The following is a 22,482-nucleotide window of genomic DNA, read 5'->3' as shown; positions in this document are numbered from 1 at the left end:
TAAAATGTATGCATATTGTTTATTCATAATTGACTAAAAGACAAAGGCCCAAACATGAAAGTGCATGATTTCAGAGGCACACAACAGTAGTAAAGACATATGAAAACAAATGTAACTTGGGAGAGGCACAAGTATTTAATGGTCCCAACACAAAAGTTGCATCTCAATAGTCTAGAGGCCACTGCTCCTTATGTCCTTTAGTTCATCTGCACTAACAGGACAAAAGGAGAAGAAGCCACTTTAGACTTGAGATGCAACCCATATTTGTAACTCAATTACAGTTGAAGACAGAGACAGATTAAAATGATCCTCATAATATAAGGACTGTTTTAATTTAATATTCAGAGCAAAAAATGTCCATCACAGCATTACATTAATACGTATGTACATAATGTATTTTACTTCAACCGTAATTAAAGAAATTCAATAAAAGATTGAGAATCAAAAGATACTATCCTTTAATGACTACATCTTAAACCGGCACTTTGTTTTACAGTTAGACGAGTACACAAAGCGTCTCATAATGAGCAGACCAGGGTTCAAATAGTATTTGTTCTCTTTCAAATACTTTAACTGTGCTTAATTGAACTTGTCTAACCCAAAATAACCACTGGAACAGTCCTAAAAGTGCAAACTGCAAATCCCACTGATCTGGCACTCCCAGCAGGCTTAATCGAAACATAACATATTTGAAAGAAAACAAGCACAATTTGAATCCAGGTTTGTGTTCAGATCCATTCTCTCTGCAGACTAAGAACAGCTCCCTTCCAGGCCGAGGAGATATCTAGCTTTCAGGAGTTGGATCCAGGTCCAGCTTCTTCAGATCATTTAGGAAGCTGGTGGGTGTGACAATGTGAGACGAACCTATAGAGAGAAGGGGAACAGACAACACAGAAACATTAACACTATAGTAGTACTTTTCTGGAACCCAAAAGACGCTTACATTCGTTGTGAAGATTCACGACGAAAATGTATGGAGAGAGACTTAAGCGGTGCATTTACCAGACATAAAAAACATGCATGCTGGGGAATATACAGTGCCTTCAGAAAGTATTGACTTTTCCCACATTTTGTTGGGTTACAGCCTGAATTTAGACATGTTTTGTTACTAGCCTACACACAATATCCCATGTCAGAGTGGAATTGTTTTAAAAAAAAAATGTTTTACAAATTTAAAATATTTAAGCTGAAATGTCTTGAGTAAATAAGTATTCAACCCTTTTGCTATTGAAAGCCTAAATAGGTTCAGGAATAAAAATGTGCTTAACAAGTCACATAATAAGTTGCATGGACTCACTGTGTGCAATAATAGTGTTCATCATGATTTTTGAAGGACTACCTCATCTCTATACCCCACACATACAGATAATTGTAAGGTACCGCAGTTGAGCAGTGAATTTCAAACACAGATTCAACCACAACAACCAGAGGTGCCTCACAAAGAGACAACCAATGCCTCAAAGAAAGGCACCTATTGGGAGACGTGTAAAAAAAAAAAAAAAAAAAAAAAATTAAAAGCAGACATCCCTTTGAGTGTGGTGAAGTTATTAAATTACACTTTGGATGGCGTATCAATACACCCGGTTACTACAAAAATACAGGCGTCATTCAGAACTCAGTTGCAGAAGAGGAAGGAAACCACTCAGGAATTTCACCATGAGGCCAATGGTGACATTAAAACTGTTAAGAGTTTAATGGCTGTGATAGGATAAAATTGAGGATGGATCAACAACATTGTGTACTGATTAAAAATAAACGCAACAATTTCAAAGATTTTACAGAGATACGGTTCATATAAGGAAATCAGTCAATTGAAATAAATTAATTAGGCTCTAATCTATGGATTTCACATGAATGGTTTGGGCACAGCATTGGGTGGGCCTGGGAAGGCATAGACACACCCACTTGGGAACATTTTTTTGTGCCCGACCTGGTTCAGTCTGCTTCAACTTGACAGCAGGACAATAACCTAAAACACAAGGCCAAATCTACACTGGAGTTGCTTACCAAGAAGACAATGAATGTTCCTGAGTGGCCGAGTTACAGTTTTGACATAAATCTACAGCAAGACTTGAAAAATGGTTGTCTAGCCGTGATCAACAAACAATTTGACAGAGCAAACAAGAATAAACATACAAAATGCACAATCCAGGTGTGGAAGCTCTTAGAGACTTACCCAGAGGTGTAAGGTGCTTCTACAAAGTATTGACTCAGGGGTGTGAATACTTAAGTAAATTAGATATATTTCTATACATTTCATTTTCAATACATTGTCTGAAAAATGTCTGAAAACATGTTTCCACCTTCTCATTATGGGGTATTGTGTCTAGAGAAGAAGAAAAAAACAGCCTGAATTTAAAATGGATTACATGTAACACAAAATGAGGAATAAGTCAAGGAGTATGAATACTTTCTGAAGGCACTGTAGGATCTTTTAGCGCCACCAGCAGGGGAATTCCAAACGAGGGTACATGGTGTGTCATCATTGTAAATAAAACAAAACAATTAAACTGCCTTGCCTGGTTAAAGAAAATGTTAAATAAAATAAAGTGTACACTATTAAGGTTCAGTCCAACTATTGTGTTCCTTACCAATCAGGACCTCCCATTTTCCGTCGGTGGCTCGCGTGACCTCGTAGGCGGAGCGCATCTCGGAGTGGGACACACCTCCGATCATGAAGATGATGAGCCGAGGGCCGGAACGATACTCCGTTGGAGACTTGTTCTTGTGCCATTGTCCAAACCGAGCACTGCTGCAGTATGATATAAATGTAAACATATTAAAACATATAGATACCTAATTATGTACAGATTATCTGCGGCAGCAAAATAAAATAAACACGTAGACTACCATTCAAAAGTTGAGTCATTTCGGCATTTTTGTCCATCAAAATAACAACATTTATCAGAAATACAGAGTAGACATTGTTAAATGTTGCAAATGACTATTGTAGCTGGAAACTGCAGATTTTTTTAATGGAATATCTACAAAGGTGTACAGGCCCATTATCAGCAACCATCACTCCTGTGTTCCAATGACACACTTGGATTAGCTAACACAACGTATCATTTTAAAAAGGCGAATTGATCATTAGAAAACCCTTTTGCAATTACAGTTGAAGTCAGAAGTTTACATACATTTTTCACAATTCCTGACATTTAATCCTCGTAAAAATCCTGTTTTAGGTCAATTAGGATCACCACTTTATTTTACGAATGCGAAATGTCAGAATAACAGTAGAGAGAATGATTTTTCAGCTTTTATTTCTTCCATCACAGTCCCAGTGGGTCAGAAGTTTACATACACTCAATTAGTATTTGGTTGCATTGCCTTTAAATTGTTTAACTTGGGTCAAACATTTCAAGTAGCCTTCCACAAGCTTCCCACAATAAGTTGGGTGAATTTTGACCCATTCCTTCTGACAGAGCTTGTGTAACTGAGTCAGGTTTGTAGTCCTCCTTGCTCGCACATGCTTTTTCAGTTCTGCCATTACATTTTCTAAAGGATTGAGGTCAGGGCTTTGTGATGGCCACTCCAATACCTTGACTTTGTTGTCCTTAAGACATTTTGCCACAACTTTGGAAGTATGCTTGGGGTCATTGTCCATTTGGAAGACCCATTTGCCTTGAGATGTTGCTTCAATATATCCACATCATTTTCCGTCCTCATGATTTCATCTATTTTGTGAAGTGCACCAGTCCCTCCTGCAGCAAAGCACCCCCACAACATGATGCTGCCACCCCCGTGCTTCACTATAGGGATGGTGTTCTTTGGCTTGCAAGCCTCCCGCTTTTTCCTCCAAACATAACGATGGTCACTATGGCCAAACACTTCTATTTTTGTTTCATCACACCAGAGGACATTTCTCTAAAAAGTACAATCTTTATCCCCATGAGCAGATGCAAACCGTAGTCTGGCTTTTTTTAAATGGCGGTTTTGGAGCAGTGGCTTCCTTGCTGAGCGGCCTTTCAGGTTATACTTTTTTACCCGTTTCCTCCAGCATCTTCACAAGATCCTTTGCTGCTGTTCTGGGATCGATTTGCACTTTTCGCACCAAAGTACGTTCATCTCTAGAAGACAGAATGTGTCTCCTTCCTGAGCGGTATGACAACTGCGTGGTCCCATGGTGTTTATACTTGCGTACTATTGTTAGTACAGATGAGCGTGGTACCTTCAGGCATTTGGAAATTGCTCCCAAGGATGAACCAGACTTGGAGGTCTACAAAGTTCTCATGAGGTCTTGGCTGATTTCTTTTGATTTTCCCATGATGTCAAGCAAAGAGGCACCGAGTTTGAAGGTAGGCCTTGAAATACATCCACAGGTAGGTTCAGTAAAACTGACTATCCTACCGATCCTCGACTTCGGCGATGTCATCTACAAAATTGCTTCCAACACTCTACTCAGCAAACTGGATGCAGTTTATCACAGTGCCATCCGTTTTGTCACTAAAGCACCTTATACCACCCACCACTGCGACTTGTATGCTCTAGTCGGCTGGCCCTCGCTACATATTCGTCGCCAGACCCACTGGCTCCAGGTCATCTACAAGTCCATGCTAGGTAAAGCTCCGCCTTATCTCAGTTCACTGGTCACGATGGCAACACCCATCCGTAGCACGCGCTCCAGCAGGTGTCTCACTGATCATCCCTAAAGCCAACACCTCATTTGGCCGCAAACTGATGTTCCAGTTCTCTGCTGCCTATGACTGGAACGAATTGCAAAAATCGCTAAAGTTGGAGACTTTTATCTCCTTCACCAACTTCAAACATCTGCTATCTGAGCAGTTAACCGATCGCTGCAGCTGTACATAGTCTATCGGTAAATAGCCCACCCATTTTTACCTCTCTCATCCCCATACTGTTTTTATTTATTTACTTTTCTGCTCACCAATATCTCTACCTGTACATGACCATCTGATCATTTATCACTCCAGTGTTATTAATCTGCAAAATTGTAATTATTCGCCTACCTCCTCATGCCTTTTGCACACAAGGTATATAGACTCCCCTTTTTTTCCTACTGTGTTATTGACATGTTAATTGTTTACTCCATGTGTAACTCTGTGTTGTCTGTTCACACTGCTATGCTTTATCTTGGCCAGGTCGCAGTTGCAAATGAGAACTTGTTCTCAACTAGCCTACCTGGTTAAATAAAGGTAAAATAAAATTATTAAAAAAAAAAAAAAAGGTACACCTCCAATTGACTCAAAAGCTTCTAAAGCCATTTTCTGACATTTTCCAAGCTGTTTAAAAGGCACAGTCAACTTAGTGTATGTAAACTTCTGACCCACTGGAATTGTGATACAGTGAAATAAGTGAAATAATTTGTCTGGAAACAATTGTTGGAACAATTACCTGTGTCATGCACAAAAGTAGATGTCCTAACCGACTTGCTAAAATTATAGTTTGTTAACAAGACATTTGTGGAGTGGTGGAAAACAGAGTTAATGGCTCCAACCTAAGTGTAGGTAAACTTCCGACTTCAACTGTATGTTAGCACAGCTGAAAACTGTTGTTCTGATTAGACTAGTTGAGTATCTGGAGCGTCAGCATTTGTTGTAGAAACATCAATGAAAACAGGATGAACCTGAGCTCAATTTCAAGTCTCATAGCAAAGGGTCTGAATAGTTATGTAAATAAGGAGTCGGTTTTTAGAGATGTTTGCTAATTTATAAATAAAAAACATGTTTTTGCCTTGTCCTTTTGGGGTATTGTGTGTGTAGATTGATACAAATGTTTTGATTAATACATTTTAGAATAAGGCTATAACATTACAAACATATGGAAAAAGTCAAGGGGTCTGAATACTTTCAAAATGAATTGAACAACATGAACAAGCGATGTCAACAAACTAAAAATAAAATAACTCCTGGTATGGGGCAGGGGAGATTATTCACAGGCTGTCTAATGGCAGCTTGGATCAACTAACTTTTCACCTCTCCAGCTCACATAACTACAGCAAAGCTCTATTTTCAAGATGACAAGTGAGGATAAAGTGTTAATGTATGTGACCCTTCGGTCTCTGTCCCTGGCTCAGCCCCACCCATTTCCCATGCTGTCTGTATTTGCGCTTTTGGTTCCATTGCTGAAAGAACATATCTATTTTCGTATTGATTTCTCCGTGCCATTTGACTTTGCACACAAGGTCCGAACAGCATATTGACTGCATGACAACTCATGTATGAAGAACTTTATGTAGATTCAACTTGCCCAAGTAGCCTTTATTATTATGCCCCACCGTGCCTTGCCTTTACAACAACAGTTTGTATGTATTCATGTTACCTCACTACTGTATGTACTGTAAATGTGCAGTGATGCAGAATGAAGTGTCATATGTTGGAAATTGTGCTGAATTGCGTGCACATAATTTGATAATACAATATATGCTAACCGGTATTTCAATTAGCTTTTCCTTGTTTTTGAGGGTTTTCTTCCCTCCCCCAGCAAATGTCTGGCACATGGCAATCTTAAAGAAAGAAAACATGTGGCTCTGCTCTGTTGTATTTGCAAACCGTGAAGTTGAATGGTCGAATGGCTCCCCCCCAAATGGTGTATACACACACCTGACAGTCGTCTGCATGGTGTTAATGGGGGCAGGGTCAGAGATGAACGGCCACTGCTTCCTGTCCAGCTTGTCTGTTATGGCATTCTGGGAAAATAGACAGACAGGGTTGGTCAGACTTGGGCTGTGACAGTCATGGCCTTTGGATAACCTTTCAAATAGCAAAACATATAATAAAATACTTTCAATAATCTCCTTCTGACTGCAGGTGCTGCCATAGAAATAGAACGAATAGAACAGGCGTCCCTATTCAAGTCAATGATGGCATAATGGGTGGACTGGCAGCCATTGCCAATGTACCCATAGAAGCAAAGCAGGAAGTGTACCCATCAATTGTTGATTCAACTCAGCTGACCTTACAAAAAACACATTCCATTGCATAAGCCACAGCAGTTAACATTTTGAATGAACATTCTTTATTATCATGGAAATATTGCCTCACAATAGTACCAGTCAGTTCTCATGTAATAAGGAATTCGACCACGCCCACAAATTGGGGAAAACCCAACCTTCTTTCCTGTTATTCCCCATTGTACAGGATTTTTATTGTTATACAGAAACAACAAAACATGCAGAAAAGCTGCTGTGTTGTTCAATGTACATGTAGCCAGGTCAAAAAGTAGGCTACACGTAGCTTTGTGTGTGGAAAACATTTAATCACAAGGCATTTAACTTGTTTAGTACAGTCCGTTTGTAACTCCACTCACTACTTGTATAGTCTGTTTGTTTGTGTTGTTGGTCTTCGCTAGCTTAATGTTCCAGTCGGTAGCTAGTACTCTCACTCAAGTCGCTGCTGGCTAGCTAGCATCGTCAAGACAGAAAAGGGGGATGTGGGAAGCCTTGCGTTTTTTTCCAAGTAGTGAGAATGCAAGAGAGTAGGCAATGTTGAAACGTAATCTTTAGACATGTACTTTTCTTCAATGTATTTTTGTAATTGACTAAAACAAGGAAATTGCGGTTGAAAAATGTTTTTGCTGTGAGCAACTGGGGAAACCACAGGTTGTTTTCCACACAGACGGACAGGGTCGCGACGTTCTAATACCGACTGGGTCTATATCAGGAAGTCATTGCGAGTGTACCCATGAGTTTACTAGTCAAATTGCCAAGGTTATAGGTTCCAAGCCACTTCTATTCATTCTATTTCTGTGTGCTGCTGCATTGTGGGGGGTGTTTTTGTTGCTTGTTTCAGTAAGGAGCAACAAAGTTGAATCACTTTGTTTAGAATCCACCAAAACGGACTCAACTGCACTACTGCCCGGCCATCCTGTTTTCAGTCAGCTGTTCACGGATCCACCTGTATCAAAATACTCAATCCGGATCCAGAACTGTAAATAATGTCATGGGTCTTATATTATTGTCACGGTATAAGTCATTTTAACAGACTTGTCCAGAAGGACCCATACAGGTCCGAATGGTCCGAATGAGACTTCTCAGAAATTGTATAATTGATGTTACTTTCCACGAGAGCGGCCGGCGCCTGGAGCTTGTTGTTGGCCAAGCATAAGTCATCAAAGCGGCAATTGGCTACAGTCAGAGCCTCCGTGTCTGGCAAAAGTTGGGAGATATCTAATCAAATGGAATTAAAATAACAGAATTAATTGTTAAAGGAGAACGAAAGGCTACAACGACCAAGAGGTAGGCTGCTACGTAAAAATCTGAATGGAGTTATTTGTAACTGTGTAGGACGAGAAAGTGCATGCAGCCTCAATTAGACTAGCTTCATGTTTGATGCAGTCAAGACAGGTACTATGTATATTGAACTATATCATATTGAATGATAAATAACCTAACTATGGCAGCCATTAATCTACTATAGTACAAGTCTTTCTTGGAGTCTCTCCTTCACTCACAGTTCAGACACACAGCACGGCTCCTGCTAGAGAGCCACCTCTCTTCCTCACACTTTATCAGCTCTTGTTAATGAAAGTATCTCTTGTTAATGAAAGTAAAAATGTACTTTTCTGCTGCTTCCCTCATTCGGATCCGACCGAGTCTGGATCCGACCAGGTCTATATGGAACGGGTCTACTTGTTCCGGGTCCGTTCGGAAAGTGTCTCTATATTGAAAAAATATATATACACATATCGGGTCCGTGTGGGAAAGCCCCAGGCCCATTTCAGAACAGGTCCAACATTTTGGACCAGTGAAGTCCTCTACCACACTATCTGTCTATCCTTCCTCTTCCATACCTCCATCACATCTTTGATGGTGGGTGTCCATCGGGAGAGCTGGTACGTGCTCTCCTTGCGCTCTTTCTTCTCAGGCAGTGTTTTCCCAGCATTGGGAGCCTGAAACATTTCACATATTTCAAATATAAACAAGGGAAAAAAGGCTTCACTGTAAAGAGATGCAATTGTTCAATGTGTGAGAGAGAGCAACAGAGAGAGACAGTTGGACAGAGCGAGAGAGGGACGGACAGACAGAGCCCTACTGACCCCTGCGATGATGGGGCAGCCCAGGTGCTGTAGGTTGGTGATGATGTTGCTGTTTGCCTGCACGTTGGCGTGCTGGATTAACTTGGTCAGGTTCTCCTCTCCAATGCCTGTGTGTGAAGAGGCCACCGTTATACAGAGTAGAGCTGGAGAATGTAATGACGACTCATCACCAAGTCAAAACTGCTTCTTTAGCTAGCCTGTTGTCATTCCACGAGGATCAATAGTAACCACATATATCCTTACAGAGACCACCATTATATACAGAGTAGAGCCAAGTGCTCAACCTAAAGATCACCATCTGCTCCTCTTTAATTTCAATAGCAGTCATGTGGAGGGTAGTAGCTGTGTCGTATCATATTAGAAACACTCATATTGCTGTACCTGCTGTGTGTATCTTGACAATGCACTGACAGAAAGCAGACACATTGGGATCATGCAGCCAGTGCCATTCTGTTGACCTACCCTTCTTCTTGTGGAAGATATAGAGTAGTATGATGCGGATCTTGTCGTAGGGGTCGATGTCGGTGTTGAGGAGTACAGGGACGATGCTCTTCATGGCATCCTTCAGGGGTTCCCCATCTACATCAGTCCCCATGGCCAGGTCCTGGGAAACATATGGGGGAAAACAATCAACAAAGAATGATGCCTTTAAATTCTCCCAAGCTACATCACTGCATTAACACTTCAGATCATAATCCCACAACCAGACCCAGATTACGTCACTCCTGGACATGTTAGGAATGTTTCAAATGATCGACCACTAAACCTACTATATTAGAGATTATCAAAAACAAACCTGTGCGGAGCTATTAGAACCATTAAGACCAAAGCAATGCTTGCATCCCAAATGGCACGCTATTAGTAATGCACTAAATAAAGACTAGGGTGCCATTTGGGATGTAGTAATTGTGTTGAGGGAGAAAGTAGGAGCTGTTCTGGGAACTAGGAAGGGAAAGAGGTTATAGAGATGTTTGATGCCTTATGGTGTAAGATTTCTGGAAGACATGGATGGATGTAGTAATAACAGCAACATGAATGGTCTTTAAAAGACTTGACATAATGGCATAACAGCTTCCTGTGCATTACTGTAGGTTCAGAGGGGGACAGTTGATCAAGGTGTGCGACACGTCTCGTCTCAAGCACTTTACGCAACATTAGTGAAGTTGATGCCCACTAGGCCGCCAGAAAGTGTCAGACAATGTCTGAGTCTCAAATGGCACCCTATGCCCTATATAGTGCACTACTTTTGACCAGGACACACAGGGCTCTGGTCAAAAGTAGTGCACTAGTGAATAGCGTGCCATTTGGGAAGAAGCAGCCTATGAAGCTTTTATGAGACTCAGAGAGGTAAAAATAGAGATGGGAACGTGGGGAGGTCAGCACCCCATTGGAGGCTAGATGGGGTGAGTGGGCGTGGTGACCTGGTCTGGTTTAACCACCTAAGGCTAACAACCAGGGATTTGATTATTCAAGACATTCTTTAAAAAATATATTATATAGAAAACGGATGAAGATATCAGTTTGGGAAAATAAACATTTCAGTGTAGAACGGATGTCAGGAAAGATGGGAAAATTACAGAACACAAACATAATTAAAATGCTATAGGTCACTCTTGAAAAAGAGATGATTCATCTCAAGGGTCTTGCTGGTTAAAAGGTTGAATAAAAATAGGCTGTTTTACACTTCCGAGAATCAAAAACATGCTCCTGGGAGTACCTGCCAGGTCGTCTGCATATGGTTTCATAAGAGAGGGAGGGAGCTTGACAGCACCCTATTCCCTATATAGTGTACTACTTTTGATCAGATCCCTGTGGGTCTTGGTCAAACGTAGTGCACTATATAGAGAATAGGGTGCCATTTGGGACTTTTGTGGCAACACTGACCTGTTCCACCTCACACAGCTTGTCCACCGAGGCTTTGAATTTCTTCATGCAGGCCTCAGCCAGGTGCAGGTGAGTGGAGTACTGCAATCAAACATTACTTATTAACTAATAAAAAGTTGATGTCATCCCTCCACACTATAATAATACTCCACTTTGTTGTTACAGCCTGAAATTCAAATGGATACATTGTAGTTTCTCACCCATCTACACACACACACACACACACACACACTACCCCATAATGACACAATCAAAACATGTTTTTAGAAATATTTAAATTGTGTGTGGGGGGTGAAATACAGTATCTCATTTACACAAGTATTCACACCCCTGAGTCAATACTTTGTAGAAGCTAAGAGCTTTCCAAATCTGGATTGTGCAACATTTCCCAATTATTAATGTCAAAATTCTTCCAAGATCTGTCAAATTGGTTGCTGATCATTGCTAGACAACCATTTTCAGGTCTTGACAGATTTAAGTCTAAACTAACTCGGCAACTCAGGAACATTCACTGTCTTCTTGGTAAGCAACTCCAGTGTAGATTTGGTTTTGTGTTTTAGGTTATTGTCCAGCTGAAAGGTAAATTAACCTCCCAGTGTCTGGTGGAGAGCAGACCAAACTAACTTTTCCTCTAGGATTTTGCCTGTGCTTAGCTCCATTCCATTTATTTTTTAATCCTGAAAAATTACCCAGTCCTTAAAGATTACTCTGTACAGGCTTTCTTCATTTCACTCTGTCAATTAGGTTAGTATTGTGGAGTAACTACAATGTTGTTGATCCATCCCTAATTTTCTTATATAACAGCAAATAAATTCTGTAACATGGTGAAATCCCTGAGCGGTTTCCTTCCTCTCCGGCAACTGAGTTAGGAAGGACTCCTGTATGTGTGTAGTGGCTGGGTGTATTGATACACCATACAAAGTGTAATTAATAACCACATTCTCAAAGGGATATTCAGTGTCTGTATTATTTTGTTTTTTTACCCTTCTACCAATAGGTAGCCCTTCTTTGCGAGGCATTTGAAAACATCCCTGGTCTTTGTGGTTGAATCTGTGTTTGAAATTTACTGCCCAACTGAGGGACCTTACAGATAATTGTGTGTGGGGTACAAAGAGGAGGTAGTCATTAAAAAATCATAAACACTATTATTGCGCACAGAGTGAATCCATGCAACTTGTGAAACTTAAGCAAATGTTTACTCCTGAACATATATTTAGGCTTGCCATAACCAAGGGGTTGAATACTCAACACAATTTTACATTATGGAGTATTGTGTGTAGGCCAGTGACAACATTTTAATTTAATCCATTTCAAATTCAGGCTGTAACAAAACAAAATGTGGAAAAAGTTCATGAGTGTGAATTCTTTCTGAAGGCACAGTAGAATGAAGAAATGCTACTGGGCATGCATTATAAAAGTGGCCTGCTATACCGGATGTGCAACGTTTGCAGAGGGTAATACGCTCCTATTCATTTAAATTAAAATCAGGCTCACACCCCTTGAGTGTAAAATTCACAGTTTTTGTTTTATGTGCAGCTCACGCCCGAGAACAATGACTTGCCCTTTTGGGTGAGGATCATAGGCAACATTCAGAACAAGACTGATGGTAAATAAGAATTAATGAATTGACTGACTGATGTAAGAGATATTTATATCTTTGGAGTTTAGTCGGGAGATAGTAACGCGTTAAATAACTTTGTGGTGCCCCAGATTAATACTTAATTGTTATATGATTAATTTAATCACGTAATAATTGAATATGGTATGTAATCATGTTAGAAAATAACAGCCAAACACATTAATGACACAACAGTAGCTTGCACTAAGCTTTCAGCGTAGCAGGTAAAGAACATACTGTTTGCTAGTAAAGACATTGGAACATGGCCCATGTCTTTGACAAAACACCCAGGTGCTTTTCTATATGCTATTAAATGGGAATAGAAAACGTGTTGACATTTAAACTGACAGTATGTGATCACTGGAGAGACATGAAAGCCAGTCTCAACCAATCAACTGATTTTAGATGGAAAGACGAGGAATACCCACCAAGCTGAGTTCCTTCTGGTACTGTGGCATCTTCTTCAACATCTGAGACAGGTCTTTGATATTGGCCTTATCAGTGGACATCCTCTTGCTCTCACAGAACACACGCAGCAGCTCCGTCACTTTCCTGGAACACGAACAATGAGCATCAACATCTGACAAAGACTATAACAGGGTTGGGTTCAATTCAGTGTTCAATTAAGAAAGCATATTCACGATATACATTTCTATAATTCACTTCCTGAATAGAACACAAAACTTACCTCAACCAACTCTGGATCATATCACCTCTTATTGGTCGAGGTTAGATTAGTTAAAAACACTAGTTGTATGCAATCTTAATGATTGTGTGTCTTACTTGGTGACGTCAGCTATGTGCATGTGTCTCAGCTGGATCCACAGCTCATCGTCTTCGTCCAGAAGAACCTCCTTCTCCTTAGAGTCCCCGATCCCAGTCGTCTGATATCTACAACACACAGGGATTGTATTATACAGGGATACCATATGAGAGATACATATCATAATTAGAAGGTAAATATACATTCATACTATGTATAGCTACATTAACAATAATAATGTCGGAGAAAGGTTATACTCCTAACCTGTAAAATGACTAACTGAAATATAAAACTAACCCTTAAACAATTCTGAAATTAAGAATCGTTTTGCATGTCAGGAGTGTCTGTATAGCATTTTCAGTATGTTCATCATAGGCCCTGGTCAAAAGCAATGCACTATATTGGGAATAGGTTGCCAAACTAAGCCTACTTGTAGATGTCCTGTTTGATGTCAAGAAGGTCATAGACCATGGCCTGGAAAGTCAGCTCGTGCAGAATGGGAGAGATGGGGTCAAAGCCACGATCCACAATTAATAGCTGTGACCTGGCCTTGTCAGGACCCTGAAAACGCATCAGACATTTCATGTCAGGGCAAGAAATGATACCTAGAAATGTAACTTATAGCCTCCCGGGTGGCGCAGTGGTCTAGGGCACTGCATCGCAGTGCTAGCTGGGCCACCAGAGACTCTGGGTTCGCGCCTTGTCTCATCGCGCACCAGCGCCTCCTGTGGTGGGCCGGGCGCACTGCGCGCTAACCAAGGTAGCCAGGTGCACTGTGTTTCCTCCGACACATTGGTGCGGGCTGGCTTCCGGGTTGGATGCACGCTGTGTTAAGAAGCAGTGCGGCTTGGTTGGGTTGTGTTTCGGAGGACGCAAGGCTTTTGACCTTCGTCTCTCCCGAGCCCGTACGGGAGTTGTAGCGATGAGACAAGATAGTAATTACTAAAAAAACAATTGGATACCACGAAATTGGGGAGAAAAGGGGGTAAAAAAATAAATATAAAAAAAACATTAATTACCAGTTAACCACTTCAATGCTTTGGCAGAAAGGACATTATTTTAGGTCAAATCTATTGCCTCTAGCTCCACAATAGAATATCAGGAATGCTTTTGGGTAACAGGTTTAACCAACAAGTCACTCAGTTAGTGCCACTATCAGACTTTACCACATTCAGAATAGTCCCCCCCCTTAAAGTACAACCCCAATAACAACAAAATATCTATTCATTGTGTATTCTAATACCCATTTCACACTGTACTGCACTGGCCTGCCACCACAGTGGATATTTTGTTGTGAAAAAAACATATCCAAGCCAGCATAGTACAGTTCTGCACGATAGTGTGAAAATGGTATTACTGTGCTGGTACTGAGGCAGAGAGACCATGGAGAAGATAAGAGCAGGAAGTCCAACACAGGCATAAGGAAATGCCAGCTAGGAAAGACAGAAAAGGAGAGAAAATGCAGCTGAGCAGAGAGTGTGAAAGACAACAGGAAATCAAGTCAGAAAGTAGCTATGAGAAACTCACAGATGTAAGACTTCCAAAATGTTTCAATAATCATATATTAATCGTAGTATCATAAAGACAAAGTGAATGGTCATTTTGAGCCAAGCAGACATGGTACTATTAGTACTGTAAATAAGTGTTGTGTATTGCATGAGGTGGTGAGGCATTGGTGTCTCCTCACCTCTCCCATGCTGGGGTTGTCTGCTTTATGGGCGTTCAGACGCTGATACACCTCCTCAGCCAGTCTAGCATTCTCCTCAGGACCGCTATGATAGAGGGAGGGAGAGAAAGAAAGAGAGGGTAACTTGCAACTGAACTAGCAGAGACACTCAAGTACAGTGGCTTGTGAAAGTATTCATACCCCTTGGCATTTTTCCTATTTTGTTGCCTTACAACCTGGAATTAAAATAGATTTTTGGGGGGGTTTGTATCATTTGATTTACACAACACGCCTACGACTTTGAAGATGCAAAATACTCATTGTTAAACAAACAAGAAATAAGACCAAAAAAAATAAAGAAATTGAGCGTGTCTAACTATTCACCCCCCCAAAGTCAATACTTGGTAGAGCCACCTTTTGCAGCAATTACAGCTGCAAGTATCTTGGGGTATGTCTCTATAAGCTTTGCACATCTAGCCACTGGGATTTTTGCCCATTCTTCAAGGCAAAACTGCTCCAGCTACTTCAAGTTGGATGAGTTCTGCTGGTGTAAAGCAATTTTTAAGTCATACCGCAGATTCTCAATTGGATTTGAGGTCTGGGCTTTGACTAGGCCATTCCGAGACATTTAAATGTTTCCCCTTAAACCACTTGAGTGTTGCACAGTATGTTTAGGGTCATTATCCTGCTGGAAGGTGAACCTCCATCCCAGTCTCAAATCTCTGGAAGACTGAAACAGGTTTCCCTCAAGAATGTCCCTGTATTTTGCGCCATCCATCATTCCTTCAATACCTACCCGTTTCCCAGTCCCTGCCGATGAAAAACATCCCCACAGCATGATGCTGCTGCCACCACGTTTCACTATTCTCTGGGTGATTTTAGGTGTTGGGTTTGCACCAGACATTGCGTTTTCCTAAATTTTAGTCTCATCTGACCAGAGTACCTTCTTCCATATGTTTAGGGAGTCTCCCACCTGCCTTTTGGCAAACACCAAACATGTTTGCTTATTTTTTCATTAAGCAATGGCTTTTTTCCTGCCACTCTTCCGTAAAGCCCAGCTCTGTGGAGTGTACGGCTTAAAGTGATCCTATGGACAGATACTCCAATCTCCGCTGTGGAGCTGTGCATCTCCTTCAGGGCTAGCTTTGGTCTCTTTGTTGCCTCTCTGATTAATGCCCTCCTTGCCTGGTCCGTGAGTTTTGGTGGGTGGCCCCCTCTTGGCACGTTTGTTATGGTGCCATATTCTATACATTTATACATCCGTGGGATGTTCAAAGTTTCTGATATTTTTTTATACCCCAACCCTGATCTGTACTTCTCCACAACGTTGTCCCTGACCTGTTTGGAGAGCTCCTTGGTCTTCATGGTGCCACTTGCTTGGTGGTGCCCCTTGCAGATTCTGGGGCCTTTCAGAACAGTTGTATATATACACTGAGATCATGTGAAAGATCATGTGACACTTAAAGTCCACCTGCATGCAATCTAACTAATTGTGTGACTACTGAAGGTAATTGGTTGTACCAGATCTTATTTAGGGGCTTCATAGCAAAGGGTGTGAATACATATGCATGCACCACTTTTCTGTTTTTTTATTTGTTTGAATTTGATAATCTTTTTAATTTCACCAATTTTGGTTATTTTGTGTATGTCCATTTCATGAAATCCAAATAAAAATCTTGGAGGACCAAAAGTATCTCAGATGAGCACCCAATTGCCACTGAAACCTCTGGTTGCACTTGCATGCCTGTATTTATCCGACATGTCTAAGTTAAGGTATGGTGTGTGTATAGGTACCTGCGGTAGCGGATGGCAGGGTACTCCTTCAGGGTGTCACAGAGGGTGGCGATCTGCTCTGCCAGAGTTTCCATCATTCTGTCTTTATTCCCATCTCCAACTAGACTGTAGAACAAGTGCAGGGAGCTGGGATCGTCAAGGGAAAATACCTAGAATAGTGAAGGGAGAGGAAGGGCATGAGGGAGTGAGACCGAGAGCTTACTTACTGGGCATTTTCACAGGATACTCCTTAGAGCGATCAAACTACCATAAAATGTGTATTTTTCAATGGGAGGTGGCAAGATGCAACTAGAGTTGAGTAAAGTTCAAAGAAGGTGCTGTAGGTAGTTACCCACCTGGGATTCGTACGGCAGGAAAGCCACATTGATCTCCTTCAGAGTCTTGATGACTCTGGCAACTCTGGACCTCCCAATGTCAGCAAACAGAGCATCTGGGCAATCTGCAGGATAGGTGATTGGCACAAAACCAACCGTTACTTAGAATTATTTTAAAACATTCATGCTTTTAGTCAATTTACAAGGTTCATCTCATTAAGATTTAGAATCTCCTTTCGAGACATGACCAGAATGACAAAACACTAAATTTTTTGTATCAGACAAGGGAAGAGTAGTCTTATAACACTTCAAAACAAATGGTCTTACTGTCTGTAAAGAAGATGTGCGCCGCTTTGTAGGTGAAAGCAATCTCTTTGAAGTCATTGATAAGAGCATGAACCGACTGAGAACATCCGCACACACACACAGGTGAGAGAGAAAGAGGAAGAGCGTGAGATGCCTTTACAGCAATACAGGATCTGGCAGTTGATGACAGTGAAAGTAGGAATGACAGGGGAAACACTTCTCACCTTCTTTGAAGGAGAGATCAGATAAATGGCCTCCAGGCTGGAGATGGGTTCCCTGCACTTGTTGATGTCCTCCACAACTGTGGGAGGAAAAGGAAGATAAGTTAGTCACTGTACATCCTAACTGAAGAACACCTCCACAGACACTCACTTCCTCACACTATGACCCATACCGGGCGTTCAAATAGTTTCTTTCAAATACTGTTTAATTGAGCCTGTCTCGAGTGCCAGATGGGAGGGGTTGGGTTTATACTTTTGGGGCTATTTATTCCATTGCACCAGACAAGCTCAGTCAAGCACAGCTTAAGTATTTGAAAGAAAACAAACACTGTTTGAACCCAGGTCTACTCTGACCCTAGTTTAGAATGAAGCCTGGAGTGTCCCTTGATATAATAAATAGTTGACAAATACAAGTAGCCTAGCCCACTGGCCATCCGATCCCAACACTTACTCGTCACCCCCTCTGCCATGATATCTGACATCTTGCAGCAGGAGGACAGGATTCGCATGCTGATGTGGTCCACAATGAGCACCTGGACAAACAGAGATGGCCATTATCAATTAATATTCAATTGATCATTAGGCTATCATGAAAGACAATTTAACATAGTAAGACATGTATTTTGACCTGGATCTTTTCAGAGCAACACTAAATACTTTTTACAATTACCTTCCATTCTCCATCCTTCTTCACACTTTTGATAACTCCATTCAGGATTTCTTAAGAGATGAGGAAAGACGGACAGAGGAAGTATGAAATATTACAGTACCAAAACTGAAATGTGTCCCAAAAACTCAGTTGCATTTTAGAGTTAGAATGCGTAGTGGTGTTTATTTTACCTGGGTGCAGTCAATTAAGAACAAATTCTTATTTACAATGACAGCCTGGCAAGAGGCAAAAAAAATAAACAGACAACAGTAGTCTAGGGTCTGCAATCTTTTTTCCTGGTTCATACAGAGATCTCTTAAAGTTGACCCAATTGATCCATGTTTTTTCAGATGGCATTTGTTAGCCAGTGTCAAACAGTAACTAATTGGGTAGTAAAAGGCAAAGGAACATGAACTTACACAGGTAGTAGGTACACATTGTCTTCCTTCACATACATAGTTGATCACAAGGCAACCCACAATCAAGTTAGTGTACAAATATTTGGGTGTGTGGGTTGATGATAAGCTGAGCTTCAACTGTAGAGAACTTGATAAGGAAGCTCAAGCTGAAAATGGGATTTTATTACCGGCATAAGGCTCGTTTTTCTTTTGAGGCCAGGAAGGAGCTGGTATGATGTACATTACTGTCGGTTTTTGATTTTAGTGATGTTAAATATATGCAGGCCTCAGCCACTACCCTGAGAGCACTTGATTCAGTGTATCATGCAGCCCTCAGGTTCATTACAAATCAGAAACGTCTAACACATCATTGTGATCTCTACAGCACTGTTGGCTGGTCGTCATTGACCTTGCGTAGGCTTAAACACTGGTATACACTGATTTATAAGGCCATATTGGGTAAAATGCTATTTTACCTCTGTTCTTTTCTAGTCAGGTCAGTAAATAAATATCAATTACGGTCCCATTCTGATTTGCTTCTAACAGTACCAAAAATTAGGACAGGTCATGGTAGAAATAGTTTTAGTTACTTTGCACCGTGGTCCTGGAATTCTCTCCTGAACATTTTAAAATGTGATTATCTAGTTTTGTTGGTGGAGTTTAAACACTTGTTCGATGTATATATCATAGAAGAGTAATTGTTTTTAGGCCAGACGTTTTTAGTCAAGACGTTTGTGTTTTTAATGTAATTGTTGTACTGTGTGTGTGTTTATAGTTTTGTTTAATGTAGTGTTTAAGTTGTTTTGTCTGAAAAGTTGTTCCACCTGCTGCTATTGGACCATGTCTCTTGGAAAAGAGATTCTCTCAATGAGAATAACCTGTATAAATAAATAGGTAAAATAAAAATATATTTTTTTTTTAAATCAACTAGCTACACCCAACTTGACCTATTGTTCCAATCACAGCTTCCTTAATAAAGTCAGCAAAATGCAAGGGAACGTTGTAAAAATATGACCCAGGATGACAGCCTCACGCCCAAAACTTCCCACCCTCCTGACCAACGCATTCAATGCTTCCTTCAATACTCCCCACAGTTTGACCACATCATTATTAAAAACACACATCTCGAGCACTGATCCACAACTGGAAAAGACGTTTAAAGGAACCCGAGGGTAGGTCTTCAGACACGCCCCCAACGTCAATCAAATGGTGGTGGGGTCTGATCTTCCACCAGTGCCACGTAGTATCTTTCTAGACAATGTGCCGAACAGTAACTATAGATGTGGCAGATGTACCCAGTGTAACTTTACAAACAAATGCACAATGTTCAATTATCCTACTGTGAAGGCCATTAAGATTAAGGGCATCATCACGTTTGAAAAAATGTGATATACCTGATCAAGTGTATGTGTAGTCTATGCAATGTAGGAACAACAAAACAAGCTTTGAAAACAAGGAAAGCAGAACACAGGAGTAATATCAGGACCCTTGACCAGAGAAAGCCTTTGGCTGCGCATATCATGGTGACTCGTCACAACATTAGCTCTTTGAGACATTGTCATCGAACATGTTGAGACTTCTAGGATGGGGGGCAGATACTGATAATCTATTATTGAGAAGAGAATTGTATTGGAGTCATCGTTTGTGTACCATGTCTCCTAGAAATCTGAACCAGGAGTTTGATAACAGACCATTTCTTACATGAATGCCATTTTGATTTGTCTTGCCTTCCAGGTCATCTACTTGGTAATTTTGTAAATATATATTATTTTCTGGAACTACTACATGGACCCATCTCATTGTTATTAAATTATTAGAGATAAATTGTTTTACATCCACCATGCATCATGTCCGCAATGGTCATGTGAGGTGAAATATGTATATTTTGGGATTTTTTTTTTTTTTTTTTTTAAACAACAAATCGATACAGAAAGTACATGAGGGAACACAAGTATATATAGATTATATACAATGGACAATCGAGCTAGGGGGTACAATATCATATTACAATTACACAAGGACCTTAAGGGACATACATACACTTACAATTCTAACAGCTTTTTTGTTAGTAGAGTATTTAACTATCTTAAAATACAGTTCAATTTATTTTTGTAGGGTAAGAAAATGTTTTTGTTTGTTTGTAAATTTACAATTGTGTATATGAAATTTGGCCAAAAGAATAATGAAATTAATTACATAAAAATGTTTCAGCTTATTTCTATTGTATGTAAAGAATCCAAGCAGTACATCTCTCCACAATAGTGTAAAATCTTCATAAATATGTTCAATTATAAATCTACTGATGTCTTGCCACAGTTACATGAATACAATGCCAAAAAGGATGCAACACTGTTTCTGGGTGGTCATTACAAAAGGAGCAATTTGAGTTGATGTTTTCCTTAAACTTCTTCATATAGTGGTTGGCAGGATAATATTTATGAATCATTTTAAAGGAAACTTCCTTAATTTTGTTAACAAGTAGGTGTGTGGCAACATCCAAACTTTTCCCAACAGTTATTATCAATAAATCCATTCCAATAAGGCATGACATAAGGTACAACATCCTGCTGAAACAAGGTTTGTATCACCAAAAGAGAAACAAATATTTCCTACTGATGAGTCATAAGGGTCAATAGAAGGTAGGCTCTGAGGGTCAGGTCTTGACACGTTCCTGAATAACAGAGCAACACCTGAGGGAATGGCATCTAAAACAATTGCAAAATCTTTAGGTGTTACAGGGACCTTGTAAAGTGATAAGAATTCCTTATAACTAAGTAAGAAACCCTCTGCATTTACAAGTTGGCTCACCAATAGGATATTATTTCGGAACCAATATTCTAAAAACAACGAAGTATTTTTATACCATATATCCAGATTATTCCATATATAATATCTGTGTGGAGAAAAATTATGCTTATAAATTAAGGACCATGACAAGAACCTGCCGATGAAAAGCAGAGTTTCACTGGAACTTTGTCAATATTATAATTGCAAAACAACATGAGGTTAAGGCCACCAAAAGTAGAGAAGACATGATGAGGAATATGTATATTTTGGGATGTGAGCACTTAGTTTGTTCGACATGACGAGGATCCGTTTCGAATCGTTGTCAATAAAGCTGTGAATTTGGAGCTTTAACCGTGTGCGGGACTTCTTGTTCTTCAGTATTCTTCATTAGCCCAGCACCTGTTTTAAAGGATGTGCGTATGACCACAAACTTTTCTTGAGTCAGAAAAACACTCAAGTTTTAGAGCCTACTTGAAATACTACTACTAGTGTTAAGGCATACCCTTCCCAGTCACATTTTACATTTCAATTTTAAATAGCCTAATGACCGCTACCTATCAACCATGGCCAGGCATTACTAGGAAGCAACTTGCTTGAGTGACGAAGGCTATGTATCGCTGACTAAACCAGGCAGTTTGTTTGGATGTTTTCTGTTCTTAATTTTCGTGACAACAAGCTAAAAGCTTGATGATGTAAACATTCAATATTTCTACCGCCGAACAATAGAGATTTGATAGTTATAAAATGAACACATTTCTTGACTTACTCTCTCCGACTACGGCCTTCAGTCCACTTGGAGCCATCTTGACACTTCCGTGTTGTCGATATTTTTTCCTGCAACTTTTTAACTGGCTGACATAATCATCACAACACCTACGTCGTGCCCGCTTCGTTTATCAAAGCAAGAAACGTGTCCAAATGCACTCAAAAAGTTTCCAATTTGACTAAAGTGTTATTAATATTCTTCATGAGTGCATTTGCATTAAAACAATAGTAATTTACAGTAGGTCTCTGATATAGGGTAGGAGCAAAGAAAATAAGATGTTCTTGTGGTTTGGGGGCGAAACATCTTTATTTCAATATAT

At 40.2% G+C, this 22,482-nt stretch overlaps 1 protein-coding gene across 3 annotated transcripts; it reads right to left on the bottom strand.

The window, feature by feature from the left end:
* On the bottom strand, positions 1–22,255 carry LOC112235613 (syntaxin-binding protein 2). Of its 3 annotated transcripts, none has more exons than XM_024404075.2 (18): positions 22,164–22,255; positions 18,234–18,283; positions 18,015–18,096; positions 17,567–17,643; positions 17,364–17,439; positions 17,058–17,161; positions 16,723–16,871; positions 14,950–15,034; positions 13,693–13,823; positions 13,283–13,390; positions 12,928–13,051; positions 10,882–10,962; positions 9,460–9,601; positions 8,998–9,104; positions 8,752–8,850; positions 6,564–6,649; positions 2,592–2,749; positions 1–864 (listed from the first exon to the last, which is right to left on the bottom strand). In XM_024404075.2, exons 1-18 carry the CDS (start codon positions 22,198–22,200, stop codon positions 785–787), a joined length of 1,776 nt encoding a protein of 591 aa, XP_024259843.1. In that variant the 5' UTR covers positions 22,201–22,255; the 3' UTR covers positions 1–784. The 3 variants fall into 3 exon arrangements, with proteins under 3 accessions (XP_024259843.1, XP_024259841.1, XP_024259844.1); XM_024404073.2 differs by having other exon boundaries at positions 2,592–2,752; positions 22,164–22,254; XM_024404076.2 differs by lacking the exon at positions 22,164–22,255 and adding an exon at positions 18,632–18,650 and having other exon boundaries at positions 2,592–2,752.
* Between the last annotated feature and the right edge of the window lie 227 nt (positions 22,256–22,482).

Source organism: Oncorhynchus tshawytscha, unplaced genomic scaffold, assembly GCF_018296145.1.
Source record: "Oncorhynchus tshawytscha isolate Ot180627B unplaced genomic scaffold, Otsh_v2.0 Un_contig_4474_pilon_pilon, whole genome shotgun sequence".
Taxonomy (NCBI): domain Eukaryota; kingdom Metazoa; phylum Chordata; class Actinopteri; order Salmoniformes; family Salmonidae; genus Oncorhynchus; species Oncorhynchus tshawytscha.
Note: the sequence above shows the minus strand (reverse complement) of the source record. Positions and strands in the feature narration are given on the sequence as shown.